Source organism: Trachypithecus francoisi, unplaced genomic scaffold (assembly GCF_009764315.1).
Source record: "Trachypithecus francoisi isolate TF-2019V2 unplaced genomic scaffold, Tfra_2.0 Lachesis_group9, whole genome shotgun sequence".
Lineage (NCBI taxonomy): Eukaryota > Metazoa > Chordata > Mammalia > Primates > Cercopithecidae > Trachypithecus > Trachypithecus francoisi.
The window spans coordinates 74,343,892-74,368,926 of NW_022681474.1; the positions used below are offsets into that span (position 1 = coordinate 74,343,892).

The 25,035-nt window shown below is 44.5% G+C and overlaps 1 protein-coding gene across 1 annotated transcript in view; it reads left to right on the plus strand.

Annotated features, from left to right (window-relative positions):
* The first annotated feature begins 839 nt into the window (after positions 1-839).
* CCDC6 (coiled-coil domain containing 6) overlaps positions 840-25,035 on the plus strand; it is a 120,059-nt gene continuing 95,863 nt past the window's right edge. The window contains exon 1 of the mRNA XM_033209706.1: positions 840-1,776. Coding sequence (XP_033065597.1) covers positions 1,471-1,776 — 306 coding nt within the window. The 5' untranslated portion in view covers positions 840-1,470. The remainder of the gene's footprint in view (positions 1,777-25,035) is intronic.

Consider the following 25,035-nt stretch of genomic DNA (forward strand, 5'->3'; position numbering starts at 1 on the left):
GAATAAGAATCATTCTTCCTTCTTCCTAACGCTTTAGAAATCTTTCAGAAAGTTCAACGCAACAGAAAACAAAATTACACTTTTTTTTTCTATTTTCTGTTTCCATGTGTTTGTTCTAATGTTAACTAAGCATGGGTAATAAAACTAGTCTGGTCAGTTTCACTTTCCAATTTTTATACATAAGTGAAAGCTGTTTTGTGTCAACAGGGCAAAGTGTTTAGAATCCTCTCACCTGCTGAGCCAATTGCCTGCAAGCCTTTGGGAAGAGGGACAGGGAATAAAAGTTTTTGATTTTTAATTTCTTAAACTGCAAAGCTAGAACCCTGAATTAGACCGCATTATAGTAATTACTGTTTTATTTTTACATGCTAAAGTTTTCTAGGAGATAGCAAACAAGGGTGATGTTGTACTCCCACTCAATCATTACTGTTTGTATAGCATAATGTTATGTCCGCAGTTACTTTGGAAAATTGGCACTTAAAGAGGTGTTTCAATCTTCTTCTAAAAGTGTTTCGCTTTCCTTTTTTTCTTCATTAGATGTTACTATCTTAATCCTACTGCGTGACACATGCTGAAAACGTTTGCAAAATGCAAAGAGAAAAAGAAAAAAAAACAGTTGCACCTTATTTAAACAATTGAGCGCAATGTGGTTTATGAGGTTATTAAAGGGGGTGTGTGTGTCTCTCCCGCAAATTCTTTCCTAACAAGGTTAACCTGCGGCTGCTGTTGTTTCATCCTCTTCGGCCTCTTGTAGAGGAACTTTGTTCTCTTAGATTTATCCAAGCCTTCCCAGTCAAAAACACCTTGCTTTTGAGAATATAAAACTGCGTGTATGTGTGAAACAGATAGAGGGAGACACACGAACGCACAGTCGGCGGAAGATGGGGCCACAACACGGTAGAGGATGGGCGCCAGAGCCCGGCTGACCTTTCCACGTGTCCCCGGCACCTGCGAGGCTGGTGGGGCATCAGGTTTCTTTTTTCTTGGGGCGGGCGCGAGCCCGGAAGAGGCTGGGCGGCCGCGGGCTTAGATCAAGGGGCTCGTAGGCCCTCCCTTGGAACACGTGTGGCTGGCGAGCTGGTGGTGCGGGGGCAGTCCTTGGCTTTCCCGCACCCGCAGTGCCTGCGCGTTCCCAGCCCGCCCGTGGTCACCAGGCGGCGGCGGGCGGGTCCCCGAGCTTTCAGCCAGCTCTGTTGGGCGGCCTAGCGAGCGCGCCCGGCCCGGCTGGAGCAAGCCCCAGTGCAATACTGCCCAAGCCCGGGCGGGGTCTCTGTTCTCTGGCAGAGGAGGTCCCTTGGCAGCGGGAAGCGCCCTCTCTTTCTCTCGCCGCCGCTCCGAGTCTGCGCCCTGGTGCTAGGCGCTCAGCTCGGCGCTCCCCTGTGCTCGCCCGGCGCCCACTCATTCGCAGCCCGGCCTTCGCCGCCGCCGCCTCCCTGCTGCTCCTCCTCCTTTCCCCAGCCCGCCGCGGCCATGGCGGACAGCGCCAGCGAGAGCGACACGGACGGGGCGGGGGGCAACAGCAGCAGCTCGGCCGCCATGCAGTCGTCCTGCTCGTCTACCTCGGGCGGCGGCGGCGGTGGCGGCGGGGGAGGCGGTGGCGGTGGAAAGTCGGGGGGCATTGTCATCTCGCCGTTCCGCCTGGAGGAGCTCACCAACCGCCTGGCCTCGCTGCAGCAAGAGAACAAGGTGCTGAAGATAGAGCTGGAGACCTACAAACTGAAGTGCAAGGCACTGCAGGAGGAGAACCGCGACCTGCGCAAAGCCAGCGTGACCATCGTGAGTGCCCCCCGGGGGCGCGCCGCAGCGCCAACCTCCGCCCGGCCCGGGAGGGGCTGCACCCGAATCCAGGCAACCCCCAGTCTTCCCCAGATTCCCGGGGACCCTCTGAGACCACACTCCCTGCGGAGACCTGCTGGCCTCCGGGAGGAGAGGGAGGTGTCCTTTCGGGGCCACGCGGGTCTGTCCTCCTCGGGGGGCTGAGGACCCTTGCGCGGTGTGGGGGAAGGCTACTGTGGCAACCATTCATGGTCCCTTTTGGCCTCTGGAGAGGAGGCCCCTCCGGGGCTGGGCTGGAGGCTGGCGGCGTGGCTGGGGGGCGGGGTAGGACTTTTTTCAGCCCTAGCATGCTTGAGGGGTGCGTCCAGAATCTGGGGAACCCCAGTCCGGGAGGGGAGAGGGAGCTGGGATCTCTTACTGGGGCCTGGCTCGGAGTGTGGGGGTTCGCAGCTGGGCTGGGTACTAAGCTGGCATCTGTACGGCACTAGCTGGATCGCTCGGGTACGGGGCGGGAGAGAGTGGCCGGGAATCCGGGAAGTGGAGTTTTCTGGCCAGGATCGAGAGGGAAGGGCGGGTACCACGCTAATGCTCCCACCTCCATTGGAAGCTCTTTGCCTTGGGGTGGGAGGGTGGACGGTTTACTGCGAGGAGAGTGCAGCATTCAGGCCTGGACAGGGCTGGGGCCGAAACCAGGGGAAGGGTAGCGACTTTGATTCCCTGGCTGAGCCAAAGGTACTTGTGTTTGCTTCATTCGTAGAGTAGTTAGGAGTATCTTGCTTCTGAGTCTTGATACTGGAGAACAGGCCATCAGTTCTGTGTCTGGTCCCTGGAGGCTGCCTAGAAAAGGGTAAGCTTGGGTCTGTAGGTCTTTCCTGGTGTGGCAGGCGTTTAGAAAGGCCCGTATAGCAGTGATGAGGCGAAACATAACTAGAAAAAGTACACTGTGTACTCTCACCTATCATCCCTGCCAGCTCACCACATCATTAACATGCAGGATCCCCACACAGACAACTGTATTCAAATCAGAAGTTTCCCAGCCAGGAGCAGAGAAGAAAATGTCAAGAAATCAAGGGGGATAAATTGCCATAGCTGCTGAACAATAGCGGATGAGGCTGAACTTTGAAATGAAGAAAAAGGGATGACTTTGGGGATGGAGGGTCACACCTTGGAAATGGGGCAAGTTTAGGATGCCCCTTGTGCCAGGAAATAGCCTTCGGTGGAGGAGCCTGTGTATATATGTGCACGAGTGTGTATACCCCCAATGCTGGCTCATACATGAGAACTAGATGGCATTCTTGATTCGTGTAGAAAGCAAGTTGCAGGTTAAGTGTGATCAGTAAGAAACTTTTCATGCTCAAATCCAATTTTGGAGAATGGAATTGGAGCAACTTGTATGTGAGATGGTCAAGTTCTTGAAGTGCCCTTTTGGTAGGAAGAGGGAGTGGGGGCGGGGAATTTGCAGAGGCAGCCACTTCCAAGCGTCCTATGCAGCTTTCTTGGCTGACAGAGATGTCTTTGCTGAGTGGGGGTTAAGAAGAGAGGGAAGTTGGTGGAGGCAGTTTATTTAAGATTTGAGTTAGTAAATGAGAGGGTTAGTCTCTTGGAGGTTGTGAACCATGGAAAGTAGTAAAACTTGCATGAAGTGAAATAGCCTTTTGCATGCAATGGGCAATTCAGGCTGGTTTTGTTTGGGAGGGAGGAATGAGAGATGCAGAGACCATGAAAGGGTTATCTGTTTGACACTTCGACCGTACTATAAGTAGGTTTGTAAACTATACTTACACATGTTGGCTTTGCAGGAACAAATGTGTTCATTCCCAGTGTTTAAAATCACAGGCCTTCTGAGTACTTAGCTCGAAAAGTGTATAAGGTGGTGGCTTTTTTTCTTAGCACTTACCCTTAACTAAAACTGACATCCAGCCGAATATACTTTGTGAAATGTCGTGTGGTGTTAATGAGTAAAGTTAAAATTGTTTTAGGTGACACTGCACAAGTAGCAGAAGCCTCTCAGTTCTTCTTTAATCTCTGACTAATATATTCAGGGAGACAGATAAAAAAGTGCTTGTGGTTCGCCTGGTTTCCTAATACTTGGCAGTTGTTACTGAGGAGCTGAATGATAAATGCAGAAAATAGATTCCTTCAAGATTTTGCAGGTGTTAACTGACCTAGGATCCAGATTCTGTGGGGGTGCGTTTTACCTCTCAGGTATGTAATGTGAGAGGAGAAATGTATGTGACTCCATGAAATGGGTCTGTGAATACAGAGAGTCCATTGAACTACACTTTAGTAGTTTGTATCAGGGTTAAGCTGTACAATCCCTGACATTGCTCACTGAAGCATTACCCTTGCTAGTGGCAGTCAAGGAAGTTTCTGATAATTAAGTGAAGACCTTGTTAGATTTTTCAGTGTTGTAGTTAATTTGAAGGGAAGATGGTACCATAATTCTGGTAATTGCCTTTCTGGCTCTTTTTAGTTCTAATTGTGATATTGACGTTCATGTTCTTGAGCACTAAAGGTGATTGTGGCTTTCTTTTTCCTTGAGCATGTTCAGGAAGGCACATTGCCTTTTTGTCACTCCCTGGGGAAGAGACGGTCTCCCCCTGCCGCCACTTGTTTTGTTTTTTAATAGACTTTACTTTTTAGAGCACTTTTATCTTCAGAGTAACACTGAACATAAAGTACAGAAATTTCCCACATAACCCTTGCCTTCACACAGGCACGACCTCCTCCACCATCAACGTCTTACCTCATAGTGGTCCACTGTTATAGTCAGTGAACCTACATTGATACATCATTATCACCCAAAGTCTAGAGTTTACTTGGTCTTTGTATATTCTATGAGTTTAGACAAATGTATAATGACATATGTCCACCATTATAGTATTACGCAGAGTTTTTCTGCCCTGGAAGTCTTCCACGCTCTGTTCATCTTTCCCTCCCTGCTAACTCCTGGCAACCACTATCTTTTTACTCTCTCCTTAGTTTTGCCTTTCCCAGAATGTCATGTAATTGGAATCATACAGTATGCAGCCTTTTCACTTAGTCAATGCATTTAAGTTTCCTCCATGTTCCCCAACTCCTATGTCTTGGTTTCTGTTCAGGGTTAAATAGTATTTCATTGTTTGGATGGATCATAATTTATCCATTCACCTCCTGAAGGGCATCTTGGCTGTTTCCACCTTTTGGCAATTATGAATAAAGCTGCTGGAAATATTCATGTGCAGGGTTTTGTCTGGAAAGATATCAGTTCATTTGTTTAAATACCAAAGAGCATGATTGCTGAATTATATGGTAAAAGTATGTTTAGTTTTATAAGAAATTGCCAAACTGTCTTCCAAAGTAGCTGCACTGTTTTTCATTCCCACCAACAACGAGTAAGAGTTGCTTTTGCGGGGCCGGGCGTGGTGTCTTACACCTGTAATCCCAGCACTTTGGTGAGACCGAGGCAGGCGGATCACCTGAGGTCAAGAGTTCGAGACCAGCCTGGCCAACATGGTGAAACCCCCATCTCTACTAAGAAAAAAAGTACAGGAAAATTAGCTGGGGGTGGTGGTGCATGCCTGTAATCCCAAACTCCCTGGAGACTGAGGCAGGAGAATTGCTTGAACCCAGGAGGCAGAGGTTGCAGTGAGCCAACATCACGCCACTGCACTCCAGCCTGGGCGACAGAGCCAGACAACATCTCAAAAAAAAAAAAAAAGAGTTGCTGTTGCTCACCAACATTTGCTGTTGTCAGTGTTCTGGATTTTGACCATTCCAATAGGTGTATAGTAATATCTCTGTTATGCCCTTTTTAAAGCCAAGTCCAAAGGCTAATAGAAGCTCTTAACCAATGGTCTCTTCTGGTATGTAAGTGGCTATTCTGGTCAAACTACCCATTTAATGAAGGACTAGTTTCATGGGCCTGTGTTCTCAGTATCTGTACAACAGCAGTAAACATCATCTGTGGGAGAGAATCAACTGTAAGAAATCTTTCAGCCGTGTCCACAAGTGCCTGGTGCACCTGTGAGTTATAGCCTGCCCTAGGCCGTTTTATCTGGGGCTTAAAAGTGGAATAGAATATTTTGAGTGAGTATTCAATTTTCCCTATTAAGTCAGCAGGGGAATCAGGCTCCTGATTACGGATCATAATTTCTTTTTTTTTTTGGAGTGGGGGAAATAAACAAATGCATAGTCACCTTTTTGAGTAGCTTTTGTATGTTAGGCCAGATCTGTTGGTTTGCCCTATGAGTGAGAATGTGATTGTGAATTATATGATTCAGTGTAGTGAGGGTTATCGTGGGGTGGTGGTCTTAGGGGTGGTGGTCTTAGGGGTGGTGGTCTTAGGGGGGGTGGTCTTAGGGGGGGTGGTCTTAGGGGGGGTGGTCTTGGGGGGGTGGTCTTGGGGGGTGGTCTGGGGGTGGTCTTAGGGGTTGGTGGTCTTAGGGCTTGGTGGTCTTAGGGCTTGGTGGTCTTATGGGGGTGGTCTTAGGGGGGGTGGTCTTGGGGAGGTGTTCTTGGGGGGGTGGTCTTATTGGTGGTGGTCTTAGAGAAGGTGAGGAAATGCAGTTGTGGGCAGTAATTGGATGGCTTCAAAGTTCTCAACTAGTTGCTGGCATTCTCCGTGTATAAGCAGGGCCTCAGGTGGTTCTCTAGGGTGTGTACCTCTTCCAGGCAGTTTCAGATCTTTGGTATGTATTTGGTTTGGAAATCAAGGCCTATAATAAATCACTGATATTTAAGTGTCTCTCTGACTGTAAAATTAATCCTTTATTGTAGAAGTTTATGGAAATACAGAAGTACAAGCTGTTTTGAAGTTAGAATAGAAAAATATGTTGGTCTGGCATGATTAGAAAACCTAGCTACTTTAAACATCAGTGTAATGGTTTCATTAACTGATAAAAACTGCCATATAGTTGATGTTGTGTGTTTTGGATTATTTACTCTGGAAGCCTAATATGTTATTTTCAATTTTTAAGACTTTTGTCAGACTCTGAAGATACAAATCGATATTGCCTTTATAAATGTGACGATGAGAGTATGATATCTTTTTTCCCCCCGATTAGAAAAGTATTTCTTAGATTCTTATGGAAACACCCAACTTTAGACACAACTTTGAGGAAAATATGACCTCACAGTTAGGTCTAATTGTACACAAGTCTTCTTAAAGAGGCCTTCCTCATATTTCTTCAGCATTTACGAGTTGTTCACATTTATAAGTATCTTCTATGTGTTTCACATATTCTATTTGTACTTAATTTTTAAAAACTTTTTTGTTTTTGCTTTTGTTTTGTGACAGCTTTACTCTTATTACCCAGACTGGAGTGCAGTGGTGTGATCTCAGGTCACTGCAACCTCTGCCCCCCAGGTTCCAGTGATTCTCATGCCTCAGCCTCCCTAATAGCTGAGACTGCAGGCATGCGCCACCATGCCCATCTAGTTTTGTATTTTTAGTGGAGATGGTGTTTACCATGTTGTCCAGGCTGGTCTCGGAACTCCTGGCCTAAAGTGATCCACCCACCTCTGCCTCCCAAAGTGCTAGGATTTCAGGCATGAGCGACTACGCCCAGCCAAAAGCTAAAATTTTAAAGGTCATGACAGTCTTTCACAGTGCTGTCCTATTTGCTAGAGATGGGGAATCCATTAGAGAATTCACAGTATCTGGTTTGTGGTGACTCTTGTTCGGGACCAGAGAGGCTGGTCTACAGCAAAAATCGGAGGTAGCCATTGCTTGCTTAAAAATATTCAATGACTCCCCATTGCCCTTGGATTCAGGTAAACCTTCTGGTGATTTACTAGGCTCTGCATGATTGGAATGTCCTGCTTGCTTCACAGCCACACCCCTTACATGCATTTAGCCCAGGGTGCATTCTCTAAGCTCTCACTTCACTCCTTGACTACTAGCACCCAGAACTTCAGTAGGTTTCCTCTGACTCCTCAGTGGTGCCCCTCGTCCCCTTAAATGTTCTTCTGTATTCCTCCCCTCCTTTCTACTTTGTCAGTTGAAGTAGACTGTATTGCCTTCTCCACCTGAACCCCTTTGTATGCCCTGATACTTCCTCTTTGTCAGCCACACACTGGGGTATGCATCTGCTTACGTGGTTCCATAGACCTCCCTCTGTCACTGACACTTGGCTGCAGAGATCTTTCCCAGTTCATGTGTAAATTTCTTTGGGGGCACAATTTGCCTTGTTCATCGCATTCCTCAGCGCTTGGCATGGGGGAAATGCTTAGAAATTTGTTGAGCTGGCTCCAGAGGCACGGGTATGTGTGTACTTGTTTCTTTCTGCCATGAAGGTGCCAACACTCTCTCCAGGACCTTGTCTTCAGAGAGCCACTCCCCTGCCACAACAGCAAACACTTTCTTTACCATAGTTGATGAAACAGACCAGATATGTGAATGGATACATTGTATACTTTGGGAGACCATTGCAATCAGTGTGCCCTTGCCTTCTTGCTTTGGGTGATGTGGGCTACCTTGTAGCATATACCTGGGTGCTCCTGATAACATTTTATCTGAAAGAGGACAAAGTATTTTCAGGTTCTCCTTTCTAAGTGTTTCTGAGTAAGGCTTGGAGGAAAACATAGGCCCGTTGGAAGTGTTCAGATTTGCTGCTTTGGTTTTGGTGATGGTGACAGATCATTCCAGGTGTTTCCTATGACTCTTTAATGTTGAAATGCCCTACTGGGAAACAACTCTGGCCCATTGCAGGGGGATACATTAATGCAAATAAATACTGGTAACCTGTAGCAGTGATGGAGGAAGCATCTGAAAACAGGGTAGGGGGATTGTTGAATTCTTATGTCTGCTTGTGTCTTGCAGACACACAAGTGTCACCACAGTGTATTTGTGTGTGTGTGTTTTCCTTAAATCATGCCTTGCCAAAATAATTGTGTTTACACTTCAAAATGCTAATACAAACTACCGAACTGCAGTCAGGCTGAGTAAGGAATAATAGGAATCTTTTCTGTCCCCTCTGTATACTTTTTTCCTTAGTGGGTAGGTGTTGCTTTTTGTTTTCAATCACAATGTGGTTGTTTTCAGGTATATTGAATTATTGTCAAAGTTGGCAGAGTAAATGTTCACAGGTTCAGTATGTTCCTGCTTGCTGGTGGTTGCAATTTTTCTTGACAGAGGAACTAATCCTCTGGAAAATATTTTTAATTGTCAGGATCTTGGGGTGGCGTTAACTTGCAGATACTTCCTACTTCTCCAAGGCTGTCAAATTTTCTTATCTTTTATGATTGTAAAATCCACAGCTGTGAAGTCTATTCCAACCCTGATACCAGTAAATTGCAAAGGTCACTTCGTGTATGTTCTCTCTTTAGGAATAAGTATTCTTTAAAAAAGGGTTAACAATATGATTGATGGTCATTTAGAATTAACCCTCCCCTTTACTTATTGTTTCCTAGATCAGACATATGGAGTGCAATGTAATGATTGCAGTTCATTACAATACTTATTTGTTTGTTGCTGGGAGATTTTCTGGTCTCCCTCTCTGCCCCCGCCTTTGTTTCTTCAGTAAGGTACAAAATGACATGTAATAAATAAAATAAATATAGCCTCAAAGAAATAGGATTCAGCCGTCAAGTGCTTATAATACTGCGTGCTAGATAGAAATATCCAAAAGGAATGTTAGGGCTCTCCCAGTAGCAAAGCGAGGATAACACTAGACTTTCATTCAGCCTGGCACTGGCCTGGTGCTGTAGGGAATACAGAGCAGAGGGAAACAGTCTTTCTCTCCAGCTTTGGGGCTTGTGCAGTGCATGCAGAAGGAACCAACACCCACATGGACGCAGGAAGGGAAGCTTAGGCCGACTCCTGTAGAGGTTCCCAGGGAGGGGAATTTTACCTTGCAGCTTCCCAAATGAAGTTCATTTATCTCTGTGAATATCTTTAAGGAAAACAGTGTATCACATTCATTCGCAGTTTAATTAGCTTGTAGTTTATTTTGTAAGGCAGAGATGGGGAGAGCTGTTGCTCAATTTATGCTGAGGTGGCACCGGGACGCTTTTGGTTTGTTTTTAATTTTTGTTTTTATGTGATGATGATTGAAAAGAAATGTCATTGATATTTTAATTTCATAATCTGCATCTGTCAGTACATGGAAATTATCTAGGTGGTTTTTTCCCTCTATTCCTGTTATACTCTGAGGCCCACCCGTGTTTCCTTCGTGGAATAATGGTGAATAGACTGAATTTCTCAAGTTTTTAATCTGAAACTATCCGAAAGCAAGACTTCTTGCAGTAAAATTAGAGGTACTATTTTATAGGCAATTTTGAATTCTAGTTTTTTACAAAAGCTGTGCTGATTGATGGGCTAATCTTCCATGCATCTGTTCCAGATCAATCCAGCCTTGGCGGTGCCAGGTGTGTGTCCAGAGTGATCTGGGTAATGCTCACCAGGGCATCTCAGGGCACTGAGGATCAAATGAGGCTACTTGGTACCGCAGAGCAGAGTTGGGATGTTCAGCCAGGCATAGGTCATAATTCAGAAAGTTTTCCATAGGAGGAAGGAAGAGGGTAAAAGAATGAAAGCAGCAGGGATTATGGGTGAACTAAAGAAAATTCTAAGAAATCTAGGGCCGAGCGCGGTGGCTCAAGCCTGTAATCCCAGCACTTTGGGAGGCCGAGACGGGTGGATCACGAGGTCAGGAGATCGAGACCATCCTGGTCTACACGGTGAAACCCCGTCTCTACTAAAAATACAAAAAACTAGCCGGGCGAGGTGGCGGGCGCCTGTAGTCCCAGCTGCTCGGGAGGCTGAGGCAGGAGAATGGCGTAAACCCAGGAGGCGGAGCTTGCAGTGAGCTGAGATCTGGCCACTGCACTCCAGTCCGGGCGACAGAGCAAGACTCCACCTCAAAAAAAAAAAAAAAAGAAATCTAGTTACCTGTGTTAAACACTTCATGTGTTGCTTCTATAAGTGAACAGTTTGAGTCTTTTGTGCTATCTGCTTGTTGAGATTGAATTAGAGAGGCTAAAAGGGACAGATTTGAGAGAAAAATAATTATACGTAGAGTTTCATATAGAAAACTTGTATGCAAGCTTGACTTTTTAAAAATTATCCTAATAGACCGGGTGCGATGGCTCACACTTGTAATCCGAGCACTTTGGGGGAGCCAAGGCGGATGGATCACCTGAGGTCGGGAGTTCGAGACCAGCCTGACCAACATGGAGAAACCCCTTCTCTACTAAAAATACAAAAAATTAGCTGGGCATGTAATCCCAGCTACTCGGGAAGCTGAGGCAGGAGAATCGCTTGAACCCAGGAGGCGGAGGTTGCAGTGAGCCGAGATTGCGCCGTTGCACTCCAGCCTGGGCAACAGGAGTGAAACTCCATCTCAAAAAAAAAAAAAAAAACTTATCCTAATATACCAACTGAAATGATAACTTATTCTACTGAGAGAGGTTTTTAATGGGGTGAAATTCTTCACTAGACCAGAGTTTATCTAAACAAAGACATTTATTGAGTCAAAACATTGTGTCTTCACTTCATTTAGTAGCCCCGCTAATCTTTGAGGAAAAAATCGACTAGGTGATTTTAATGCTTTTGTTAACCAAAGAGTATTATTTTAAGTGTATTCTCCATAAAGTAGAGTTAGACTTTTTCAGGTTCAAATCACTGTCTGGTAAGGGTTTATGTCACTTGAAAAGTATGTTAACTATTTTATGCCATTTTGAACCGTGCATGCATGGAGTTTATATTGAGAAATACCTTAGGTACCCAGAGAAGAGTACCAGTGACTTTTTTTGCCTTTTTTCTTTTTTTGTGGTAAAAACATATACAACATATAATTCACCATTTTAACCATTTGTAAGTATACAATTCAGTGGCTTTAAGTACATTCACAATGTTTTGCAAACATCGCCATTATCCATTTCCAGAACTTTTCGTCATCCCAAATGGAAACTCTGTACCCATTAAATAATAATACCCATTTTTTCCTCCCTGGTAAACCTCTATTCCTAGTGACTTTTAATTTTTTTTTTTTTTAAAGAAAGACTTACACTAGTCTACAAAATCTGCTAGCTGCTTTTTACTCTCCTGGTCTTGAAGTTATAAATTTAGACCTTAAGTGTTGATCTCTTATTTAATTAAGTTTGTACTGCCTGTTAGCTGTCCCATATATCCCATATATGGTTCTTTTTCTATCACTCAGCAAATGCGCAGTGCCCTAGCCCTATGCCGAGCTCTGGGCTTGGTGCCAGTAAGCCCCCAGATGCTGGATGAGGGAATAACCCATGGCGAGAGCTTGTCCTCCAGGAGGGAAGGGTCTTCCCCCGATACCTTCCCCCCAACACCTCACAGATGATGGTTGCTTTTTATTTTTTATTCTTAATGAAATGTATGCATTTAATTTCCTTGATAGCAGTTGGAATAAACTGTGATTTTATTTTTAAAATTACTTATTTTGATACTCACAGGTGCAGTTTATTACAGGGAAAGGATGCAGGTTAAAATAGTCAAGGGAAAAAGCATATAGGGCAGAGTCCAGGAACGTTTTTCACTGTGGAGCTTCCAGTTATCCTCTCCCCATGGAGTGTGCACAACATTACTTTCCTGGCAACAGCACGTGACAATACACATGGAGTATTGCCAACCAGAGAAGTGCAGCCAAGCCTTGGGGTGCAGAGTTTTTACTGCGGCTCCATCACGTAGACATGGTCGACCATCCACAGGGCAGATCTCAGTCTCCAGGCCCTGAGAAGGCTGCGCTGATACCACATGTCCCGAAGCACTCAGGCTGAATCACACCGTTTGGCTTTCCAGTGTAATCCAAGGCCCTCAGGTAAACAAAGACACTCTTATCAGTCATAACCTTCCAAAGGGTTAGAAATTGCCTCCAGAAAGTCAAGGGCTAAGGCCAGACCTCTTTGGGTACAAGGTAAACAGAGTTTTAAAAGGTTTGAAGGAAAAAGAAAGCTTATAGAATTTTTATTCACCACCATTGTCCCACTTCCAAATCTTTTTGTGTGGCTGTAATAACAGTGAATGTTTATCCAGTGCTTACTATGGGATAGGAACTATTGGAAGGGGTTTGCGTACATCCTCTCATTTAATCCTCACCACAGTCCTATACGATCAGTACTACTGTTTATCCATAGCCATAAGCCTACAAATTTAGGCCCAGAAAGCTTGTATCACTTGCCTGAGGTCCCATGGCTATCAGATGGGACTGGGATTTGAGCCCAGGTCTGACCTCAGAGCTTCTACAGTCTGTGGGAAGATGGCATATAAATTAATTTAGGGACAGGCCTTTTTGTTTGGTTGGTTTTCTTTGAGACAGGGTCTTGCTGTGTCACACAGGCTGCAGCGTATTGGTATCATCATAGTTCACTACAGCCTTAACCTCTTGAGCTCAGGTGATCCTCCCACCTTAGCCTCCGGAGTAGCGGGAACTACAGATATGTGCCACCACTCCTGCATCATCATTATTATTATTTTTTGTAGAGGGTCTTACTATATTGCCCAGGCTAGTCTTGAACTCCAGGGCTCAAGCAATCCCTTCACTTTGGCCTCCCAAAGTGCTGGGATTACAGGCATAAGATACCATGCCCAGCCCAGGAACAGTTTTATCTTCGTCTCGTTGTGGGCATTTTCCTATTAGAAGTTCCTGTGCAGTTCTGTTCTGTTAGGATAGTCAGGACTGCCCCAGTACCACAGCAAATTCCCAAGATGCTGGGCCTAAGAGAGTGTTGCCAGGGTAGCAAACTCCCTGTCTTGGAAAAGAAATAATAACAGAGAAGGGTGCCTTCAGCTCATGGGGAACAGTCTGTGCTCCCCTTTCTGGCTCAGTTGCCCTCCAGTTGGGCCTTGGTCTATTCCACTCCTGCACCCTGTTTAGCGTACCCCAGGATATTGCCACCTCTCCACATGGCATAGCCTTATGGGTTCCTGCCCTGCCCCCCGGCCCCCATCCCGGCCTGGAATCAGTTTCTTCCTTTGCATTTATGTTACAATCTCTACTTAAAAATAGTCTGATTAGCACAATACAAGTGAGTTTTTTTAGTTTTCTTCAACAAACATGAGTGTCTGCTGTATGCCAGGCAGTGTGCCTGTATATAACAACTGGGATGATACTGTGCTGGTGGCATTGATGGTGGGCCCCGATTCGATCCAGGAGTGGAAGCAGAGTCAGAGCGCAGGTTCTGAAATGAGGAGGTTTCTTAGTCACGATCTAAAGGATAAATCGAAGTTAATTCAAAAGAAGTAGGGGCTGAGTAATGGTTGGACAAGGCACTCCTCCCTCCCACACCCAGGCAGAACCTGAATGCCCAGAGAAAAATGAGGATGAGAGGAGAGCAGTGCCCAGCTGGGCAACTCTAGGCTGTGCGCCTGGATTCCCTTCGGGAGCTCACTACAGAACGGCGGGGGAACAGTAAGAGCATTTCTGCCTCTTGGAAATCCACTCTGGCTACTTAGTGCAGATGTTTATTTGTGTTTTTTTTAATGAAATACTTGAAGGCAGGTATTTTGTCATTTATCATCAGTAGGATGACCTGTCTTATTCCATGATAACAGTTGCCACGTATTGCAGTCTTGTGGTGTTTCTGGGTACAGTTCTCAACACATTACCTTTAGGGACTCATTGACTCCTCAGCACAACCCTTTGTGATCTCAGTGTCACAGATGAAAGACATGAGGCACGGGGAGTCCCGGCAACCCCTTGAAGATTGCAGTAAGCAGTAGAGCAGGTATTGAACACAGCAGTCGGACGGTACCTTGCATGGTGACTGCCATGTAAAGACTCTGCCATTTGAAGAGTCATTTGTGTTTTCCATAACCTTAACACAGCTGTTCAATAAAGTTTGTGGAATGGATTTTGGGAAGTGTGCACTTTTCTTCTTTGTAAACTATTCAGTGGAGAACCATATACTTACTGTAAAGTGTACAAACTTTGAATGCACAAATTTATCGAACAGTGCTCATTGTATGTATGTATGTATGTATTTATTTGTTTTAGACAAAGTCTCACGCTTTCACCCAGGCTGGAGTGCAGTGGGGCGATCTCGGCTCACTGCAACCTCTGCCTCCTGGGCTGCAAGCCATCTTCCCACCTCAGCCTCCCGAATTGCTGAGACCACAGGCATATACCACCATGCCCGCTGTTTTTTTCTTGGACTTTTTTTGTAGAGACACGGTTTCACTGTGTTGTCCAGGCTCATCTCTAGCTCCCAGGCTCAAGCAATACTCCCACCTCAGCTTCCCAAAGTGCTGGGATTATAGGCATAAGCCACCATACCCAGCTGCTCGGTGAATTTAAAAATGAAATCACTGGTGTAACCACCACCCTGCTTAGGATACATGCAATTGTCAACACCCCTGCAACTGTCGTGTGCTCTGTTCCAGTCAGTACCCCCCAAAAAAGTAAGCCTTTTCTGACTTAATATATTTAATAGATTTGTTTTGCTAGTGTTTGAACTTCATATAAATGGAATTATACAGAATGTATTTTACGTATCTGGATTCTTTGGTTATCCTAGTTCATTCACTAATATTAAACAGTATCCATGCAGTTGCATATAGTGGTAGTTCTTTTTTATTGCTGTGCAATGGTCTGCATAAGTATCTGAAATTATTTGCAGTTTTAGAGTCAGCTTCCTGGGCGGCACCACCCCCCTCCCTCAGTATTGGTGCTGGGCAGCAGGATGACATGAAAGGAGTGCGGCACAGCAGAGGACATACAGGCCCTACAGGACTTATGCGTGTATTAATTGAGGTTCTAGCTACCCTACTAGCTAAGTTATATTGCATTTAGGGCCTTTGAGCCTTGGTTACTTACCTGGTAAGAGACTGTAGAGTTAACACAAATCTTGCTCCCATCCCATAGTTATGAAGATCAAATGAGATGATACACAGAGCAAAGTTTTGGGGTAATGTATGACTTATTCCTGTAGAAAATGATATTAAATATTATTAGTACTTCCCCACCCCCTTCTATTGTCCTCCAAAATACATTTCAAAATCAGTCCTGCTCTAGATAATCCTATAAGATGATGATAGAAAAATAACCTCTTGAAAGCTGAGCGGGGATGATTGAGGCAGCACCAAGCTCCCTGTGCACCGTCGACTGGGGAGCCTCCCAACCTGGCTTCTAACCGTCGATGTTTCTCTGGTGCTTGGGGATGCCTGGGAACTGAGCGGGTGTCCGAGTGTTTGGTGAGCCAGGATTATACCAGTCTGTGTGGCTGTGTAAAAGTAACAGGACTGCAGGAGGTAAACACACTTCCTAAAAGATCTGGGTTTTTTCCCTGTAGGTCAGTTACAGAGCTCTTTCCATTGTGTTTTTTGAAAATGTACACGTTTTCTGACTAACGTACTATCAGCAGACAGAAGACTGTCAAAGCTGGCCTCTCTGATTGACACTTTTGACCCTCTTTCATGGGGGTATGGGTTCTAGAAGGTGGACTTTGATGGGCAACGCCCTAGTGCCACTTCTCCTTAGCTGCTTGTTTAAAGAACAGAAACCAAAACATGAATCTTTGAAATGGACTGACTTTGCAGGATTGCAGTAACCAAATGAAGGAAGGACAACCCCTGGTGATGGGCCAGGGTGGTCTGTGGGAGGCAGTAGTTTTCTCTACCAGGGACTCTTCGAGTGACCTCTTTTCTTTGTTGCCGCTGGATTGCTCTCAGTCCTGGGGACTTTTTGAAGGTTAAGGAGCATGCTTTTCCCCAAACTACTATTAATATTTTAGTTGTATTGACTTTTGGGATGGTAAGAGAGGGCAAGGAGGATATTTTATCTGATTGAGGGACTCTGCTTGCATTGTAAATAAACAAGTTAAAGTAAGCTCACGACTGCCCTTCCCTCTTTTGCTGTTGTCTGTCCATCAGAGTTGTGGGGGCTCTAGCCAAAACTATTGGAGCCTTTTGGTTTCTCTGCCTCCCTCTGTGCTACTTGTCTGAACACCTCATTGAACTCTTTTTCAGGTAAGGAAGATTAGGGTAATGACAGTCATCCCTTCCGTGGTTGGTTCTTACTTGGCCCAGAGCCTTGTAGCTCTGGGTGATTGCTGCCTGACAGTGATGTGTAAAGGGAACTGGGATTTGCTTGTTGGGCCACAAATGGAAACCGGTAGGCTTTACTGCTTTCCATAATTACAGTGTATTCTTTCTCCAGTTCTCCAAGTCTTCTATAGGTTCTATTTTTTTTTTATGCTTCTTTATTTTATATGTTGCAAATTAGCATTCTCTATTAGACTGTGTGAATTTTCCCTCCTTTCAATTTTATTCATTAACTGCTTTCTGATTTTCCCACCGTAGGGTGCTTTGGCAGAACGTGGAATAACGGAAAGCGACTTGGAAACCAAGTAGGAGTACCAGTTAGCAAGTAAAAATGCAGGATGCACAACTGTATTTCAATTAGAAATAAACAATGAATTATTTTTTAGTATACGTATGTCCCACATGTTGCATGGCACCTATATATACTAGAAAGTTATTTGTTGTTTATCTGAAATTCGAATTTAACCAGGCCTCCTGTATTTTATCTGGTAGTCCTAAAACCTAGAGGACCTGTGTTTGCCCCTTCCTTGCTGTGTGAACCTGGAGCAATTTAGCTGACGTCTAAGCCATCTTGCCCTCTTCTCTAAAAAGTGATCATAGTATGTTAGCTCTCCAATTTTGGGGATAAATGATGTGACTTAGGAAAGCTTTCAGGGTGCATTCAGCATGGTTCTTCCTTTTCCTTCTCAATTCAATGATCATAGATTTGCTTCTTGCCCATTTCTTCCCTTTTCCGTTTTCCTCCCCTACAAACCTGAGACCAGGTTGCTGTCTGGGAAGAAGCTGACACGGCATCGCCTCCTTTGCGGGGCTCTTTGGAGTCTTCTCAGGATGGTGCCTCCACTTCTTCCTCAGCGGCTCTCAGTTTGCTTTCACATTTCCTGTTCTTCCACACCAGCTTCCTAGTTTCCTCCTCTCTGGAAGTCATTATTGACTGGAGGTCTCAGGTGTCTACCTTTACTTGGCCACATGTTACCAAACCCCTTATTTTATGTCTCCTTTCCTCGTCAGCCTGCGGTGGTACTGGGAGAACTGGGCCTCTATGCCTCGCCTTCTCTGCAGGACGAGACATCAATCATGTCTTTTTTCACAAGCCACAGCTTCCTGAGAAAAGTGTGTTTAGAATTCAGGATTTGCAAAAGGGCAGCGTGCATTTGGCCCACAGGTGAGGGGTTTGACTCTAGAGTTGTGAAAGACCTTCCGAAGAAAAGGCCTGAGCAAGGGCACACCCTCTACTCTGTTGCAGGCATCACCTCCCTCTGTTGCTTTTCTTTTCTCTCTCTCTCTTTTTTTTTTTTTTTGAGACGGAGTCTGGCTTTGTCACCCAGGCTGGAGTACAGTGGCACGATCTCTGCTCACTGAGACCTCCACCTCCCAGGTTCAAGCGATTCTTCTGCCTCAGCCTTCTGACTAGCTGGAATTACAGGCACCCCCCACCAAGCCCAGCTAATTTTTTGTATTTTTAGTAGAGATGGGGTTTCACCATGTTGGTCAAGCTGGTTTCAAACTCCTGACCTGAAGCAATCCACTCGCCTCAGTCTCCCAAAGTGCTGGGATTACAGGTGTGAGCCACTGCACCCGGCCCCTCTGTTGCTTTTCACCTCTGCAGCTTCACATACTAATTTATTTCTCACTCTGATGGCAGTTGAGTTTGAGACCCTTGAAGTATGCTATCGATAATGAATGACTAATGACCAATGTGCACTACCTTGATGTAGCCCTTGAAAGAAAACCACAGGGCCAGGGAGAGAATGGGAGTGCAGAGAAGTTAACTTGGCCGGGTCATTCATCTGGTAGGTGGTGGGGGTAGGATCTGTTAGCCCGGCTTGGGAGCCTCTATTCTTACCACACTACATTGTATTTCTAAGACCACTTGCAGCAGTAAGTGTTCATGAAATTCCTTGTAGGAGTTTGTAATATAGCACTGTTTTGTTGTTGCTGCTGCTGTTTGTCTTAAAATTCATAATACAAATTTTTGCCCTATAGTCGGGGCAGTTGCTTTAATTCTTGGGTGTCAAATCCTTATCAATTTCCTGTCAAAAGAATCCTCCTTCTGTCCCTGAAAGGTGTTTCCAAGAGTCTTCTCTTCTTGTGGCCTTCCTCCTTAACTTGTGTAGATTGAGGCACCCATGCATTCATTTAACCCAACATTTTTCGTGTACATCCTAAGTGCTAACCGTGCGCTTGAGATGTCCTTTTAAGATAGCAAAGCAGGGTATAAACAGTAACTGAGGGCCCTGCCTTGGGCTCCTGTCTTCCGAAGCCCAGGAAGACCTTGTGCTTTCCATGAAGGAGCTCAGAGTCTTTTGGAGAGTTGTGGGAAGGCAGTGCCCTCATGGCGAGTGGAGGAAGACGGCTAATTTATCATTCAGTGTTCACACAGGAAAACAAACCATGTGGAATTGAGAGGGAAGAATGTAGTTCAGAGATTGGTCATCCAAGTGGTAGAGTTGCTGAGAAGCTGAAGTGGGGTGGGTGATGAGACAACCCAGGGATAAGCAGGAGCAAAATGCTGCTCCCACAACTCCTCTGGAGGATAAAGGGAAGAAGTAGTGTTATCAGAGCCCAGGGGCTATGGTCACCAAGAAGAAGTTGGAACCGCAGTGGGCCTTGAGATGTGGGTGCTGCCCAAGATGGAGAAAGGGGAGAAATACCCCAAATTCTCCTTTCCATCTTCCCATCTCTTGCTAGTGCCTCTTATTGATTGAATCTCATTGGCTGACTTTGGGAACTGGGAGATACAGCCTGCAGAGGTCACCTGTACCTTGCAGAGCAGGAGAGAAGGGTAGTGAGGCATCTTGGGCCAGACAGACCCAGGGCTGGCCCAGGAAGAAATGAATGAATATGGAACTGTGTTTGGCCTGGACAGCTGTTGAGTACTTTGTAGACAGCAGAAGATTGGAAGACTCAAAGGTTTTTATTCCCTCAGGAAAATGTGAGTAAAGGGCATTCCAAGGAGAAGGATCAGCATGGACAAAAGCATGGCAGTTTGAAGCAGCAGGCTCACTTGTAGCATCCCATGCAGCCCAGAATGGCTGGATTGATATTTGAGGTCTTTCATATCCATCCTCCTCCTGTCTCAGAAGCCCCTCCCATAGAATGCTTTCTCACATGTCCCTGTTGTCATTTGCATTTATGGCTGATGCACATTTTCCTGCAGGGAATGCCAGATGGGAAGCTCTGCACCTGAATATCTTCCAGGCCAGCTGCTTCTGACACAGAGCTTGCACCATGTAGCCAGTGGGGAGCATCTTGGGATGCCTCAGTAGCCCTAGAAAGGAATTCATGAGCAGTGCCAGTCAGTTTTGATGGGTGAAGCGTGCATGGGTCCCTTGATATTCAAGGGGTCCCAACTCTGATGAGGATGCTGATACCCTGGGAGGAGAAATGGCTGCCCATATTAGTGACTTAGAGGCCTTATCTTGTGGCCCTGCATGTCTGGCATGCCATCAGACTGTGAGAATACTTTTCTCACATTTCCCTGCTGTGAAATTTATTTTTATGATGATAGTGACTTTTGTTTAAGCTTATTTTATTATGTAAATTTTCAAGCATATACAAAAGTAGAGTGAATCCACAAACCAGCTTCACCAATTATTGACACATAGTCTTGAAATAGTTTCACCATAAATGGTTCAGTTTGCCTCTCTGATAAGGACTTTATAACCACCATACTATTCTCGTACCAGACAAAATTAGCAGTTTTTCCCCTGGGAAATTAGTGTTTGAAAGGTAAACATCACAGGCTTTTCTGTGATCCAAAGGTATTATCCTTGCCTCCCCTCTGCTATTAAGCTCTGTGCCCTTGGGCTGCTGGCCCCAGCTCTAACCTTCCTCCCTGAAGCTGTTGGCAGGCTCGGAGACCTTTTACCTGCTGCCCTGTTTCCTGGTCCCCAGCTTCTGAGCATCCCAGTGTTGCTGGTTCTGCCCTCAGAAGGTATGCAGACTGGCTTCCCAGCCCCCATGATGAAGCAGCAGGACTTTTAGGTCACCACTTCACCTGTGTGAAGCAGACCTGGCTTTTGTGGCTCTACTGTAAGGAAATCTGAATGAGGCATCCTGTGCAGGCTTCCCTGGAAGCTTCTAGCTCAGAAATGTCTGAGCATCTGTGGGGAGTCATGCCCTCGGAAGATGGACTGGCATCTCTGGCTTCCAGAAAGTCTGGCGCAGTGCTATGTGTGAAGCCATGCAGGGCTGGAGAGCACCAGACAGGAAGCTGTGGGCAGTATGTGCAGACACGTTTTCTGGACAGGTAGAATAACAAGCAGTCTTTGCCCAGAATCTCCAGCTCTGAAGTCTGCAGCTTGGGGAGCATCTATGGAGTGGTTTCAGCTAAATTACTTCGTTTGAGTCTCATAGCAAGTCTCTGGGAGTAGGTAGTGTGTGCCTCCTTAAAAACAAAGGATCTGGGGCTCAGGTAAAATGCTGTTAAGTTATTGGCCAGGGAATAGTGCTGGTAAATGGGACAGGTGGGATTTCCAGGAAGGTGGCCTCACACCCAGGCTAGGGTTCTTTCTCCTCTGTTAGCTCCTTGGAAGAGGAGGAGGTTAAAAAAGGGGTCTGATAGTTCAGCACTTACAAGCAAAGGGAATTCAATTCCATAATTTCTAAGAAATTCCAATGTTGCTTTTGACTCAGCAACAAAATTTGGGAACCACTAGTCTATACATTTGTAAGTACATATAATAATTTCCCCTGAGGTTTGAAATAATGCCTCATTTAAAAAATATTTTTAATTGAAGTTTTTTGAATAGGAAAGACATCACTTGGTATTTGATCCCCTTCCCTCTAACACAAAAGGTGGTGTGTACGATACTATATTCTGTGCTGCCCCTCCCCCGCCATTTAATTATATTTTGGAGACTTTTTTCTGTCTTTTTTTTTAATGGTTGCATGGTAAGCCATTGTGTGTGTATCTCTTACCGTTGTGCACTTAATTTGTTTTCAGTCTTTTGTCTCACAGTGTCACAGTCACCTTGAACATAGGTCATTGTATATGTGGGTGAGTGTATCAGAGGGGATAATTCCTAGCCACTGTCTTCAACCATTTCCTTATATTGACTTACTCCTTGCATCAGTCTGTGAAGTAGCCAGTAGCATATTATCCTTGTTTTACAGACAGGAAACTGAGACTCAGAGAGGGTTGGGACCTGCATAAAGTCATACCCCAGAGAGCAGGAGAGCCAGAATTGACACCTAGCTAAGCAAGCTGATACTAGAGGAATTCCCTCACTTTTTGATGCTGCCTTTCTTGGTAAATTCACAGAAGTGACATTGTTGTGTCGAATGTCCTATATACGTGAAATTTGAATAGATGTTGCTTGTACAATTTGCACTTCCATAAGTAAGATATGAGAGAGATGTGGCCCCATACTGCACTGTCAGAGGGTTTTCTCAAACTGGATTTTGGTAGTCTGGTAAATGGACAGTGACATATTAGTACAGTCTTTGCATTTCTCTCGAGGGGGTGGATAAGCATCATTTCTCATGTTTATGAGAGCCATTTGTATTTTTCTGTACCTGCCTAGTTGATATCCTTTCTTGTTTGTGTTTGGAGACCTTGGTCTTTCTCTTACCCATTTTTCTCAGCACTCTATGTCACACAGTGACTTGCTCTTTTTTTCAATTTTGAGTTGCAAAAAAATTTCCCACCTGTCAATTGTCTTTTGACTTGGCTTTCAGTGTGCTTTGGCCACGGTGAAGTTTTTTTATGGTTTCTTGATGTCATTTATAATCTACAGGAAATATTGCTAACATTTTATGGTAAAACCTTTCTGTATATTTACTTCTTTGGAAAAAAGTAGGACAGACTACTTTTGTGTTTTTGTTTAAATGATAGTGCATTTAAGGCAGATTCAGAAGAGTGCATAGAAGTAGTGATGCCAGATATTCTTTTAAATTGCATAAACCACTTGAACTCACAGCTGTACATTAGATACATCTCCTAATGTCTTTTTCCCTCATCCTTCTCTGTATAACACTTTATATTTCATATAAGATCTTGAATTAGGATAATTTCTTCTGACTAGTTGATCAATTACAGAGTTGTTTATTTTGGATACTATTATTATAGCCTTCTTCTTCCTCCAGAGGCTGCTGCTTAACTGAATTCAAGTGTAATTGGCATTATTTTCCTATCCTGGTCAGTTTCGGGCTTGTTTATCTGGTGGTTTTATTTTACTCTGCAGTATTTTCCATTTCCCCTGCTTAAAGATAGATTTAAAGCTGCAGACCTTAAATGTAATCTTCTTTCATATTGGCCAATCTTCTTTGTTCATCTCACAGATAATACAAATAGCATACATATTACAAACCTTCTTTGTTCATTATACAAATATTTCTGAGGTTATTCTGTATATAAGCCTGTTCTGTGCATTGTGCTAAGAGATTTTGAGACAGTTCCTGCCTCTGGCAGATGATACTCTAGTTGGGGGGTGTGGCGGGGGAGGGGTGGGTGGAAATAGACATCAGACAACCGATTTCACAGTTACAGAATTGAAACTGTGATATATCCTTCAAAAGATGTGTTTCTCGGGGGATGTGATGGGGGGAACCAGAGCAGTTTAAGGCAGCCATTGGAGCTTCCCTGAAGTGACATGTGGGCTGCAATCCCCCCTGTATATCTTTTTTAGAGTTAACCATAAAGAGAATTGGTAAAAGAATGTTCTGGGCCCAGGGAAGAGGCTATGCAAAAAATTCTGAAAGCGACAGAAGTGCAGGGCAGGTTTGAGGAACTGAAAGACCGGTTGTGGTCAGAGTGAGATTGGGATGTGGCCTGAAGCTGGAAGTAGATGGGGCCAGGTCTGACAGGGCTCTCAGTCCTGAATCTTGAATTGTACCTGCATTAGACCAGTCTTGAATTAGACTTAAATTATTCCTTGAATTTAATTTAAGGGATAATGTTGGCATATGTACTTTTAAATTAGGAATAGGTTTTTAAATTCTGGGGACCATGCTGATCTAGAACTTTCTTTAGCTGAATAAATTTGACCTGCAAAAATGGTACTTCAATCCATTCTCTTGAAGTTTTTCATTAAGATGTGTTTTTGCCAATAGCCTTTGTGTTTTAAAATCTAGATGTGGCAAAATAATTTACTGCTTGTTAAGCAAACTTCCCGACATGGCCAGAGGATTGAAGAAAGAATGAAGGTGGAAGGATTGTAGATACAACAAATGTATCCAAACTGGGTTTCTCTCTTCCTTCCCCTGATTCACACGTATTCTCTGTCCTTTCTTTCCTTTCCTTTCCCTTTTTTTTTTTTTTGTTGTTGTTGTTGTTGAGAACGGAGTCTTGCTTTGTTGCCCAGGCTGCAGTGCAGTGGCAGGATCTCAACTCACTGCAACCCCCATCTCCCAGGTTCAAGCAGTTCTCCTGCCTCAGCCTCCTGAGTAACTGGGACTACAGGCTCCCACCACCACACCTGGCTAATTTTTGTATTTTTAGTAGAGACAGGGTTTCACCGTGTTGGCCAGGATGGTCTCAAATTCCTGACCTCAAGTGATCTGCCCGCCTCGGCCTCCCAAAGTGCTGGAATTATAGGCATGACCCACTGCACCTGGCCATCTTATGCCTTAAGTGTTTTTCTGGATACATACTATGCAAATGCAATTGCGTGCTTATATTGTCCTCTTAAAAGATACCCAGAAATGGGAGCACATTGTACATGCTGTTCTGTATCTTGATTTTTTTTTTTCCACTTACACATCTCATGAGTTTATCCCCATCACTGAGTACAGAATTGCCCCATTCTTTTCAAGGGCTTGCTGTAAAGTATTCTGGGAAATGAGAGTACTCTCTTTAACTCTTCTTCTGTTAATTGTTTTCAGTCTCTTTCTTTCTATAAAGCAAGTCACAGGAAACATTCTTTTAAAATTTTTTGACAAGTTGTAGCAATGGTTTTTATTATCTGTAGGATAATCTAGGAGTAGAATTACCAGTTTTTAGGGTATGTGCTTTTGAAATTTTGTTTATATTCACTTGGGCAGCAGTAAGTCATCTTTTGCTTATTGTCGTCACTCTCTCCACCTGAAATCCTTTTTTCTTTTTGTATTCTTGCCTTCTTTTTTTGGTCCTGTAGGAGGGAACATCTTATTTTTGTATTTGTTTTGAAGGGGTTGCTTTTACTTAGAACAAATTGCCATGTTACTTACGTTTATTTTTTTCCTGAAACTTAGTCAACTTTCTTAACATTAAACTCCTCTTTTGCTTAAATGCCTCAGAAGTAAGTGAGAGAACAAAGATAAAATGACTTTTAGTACCAAATACC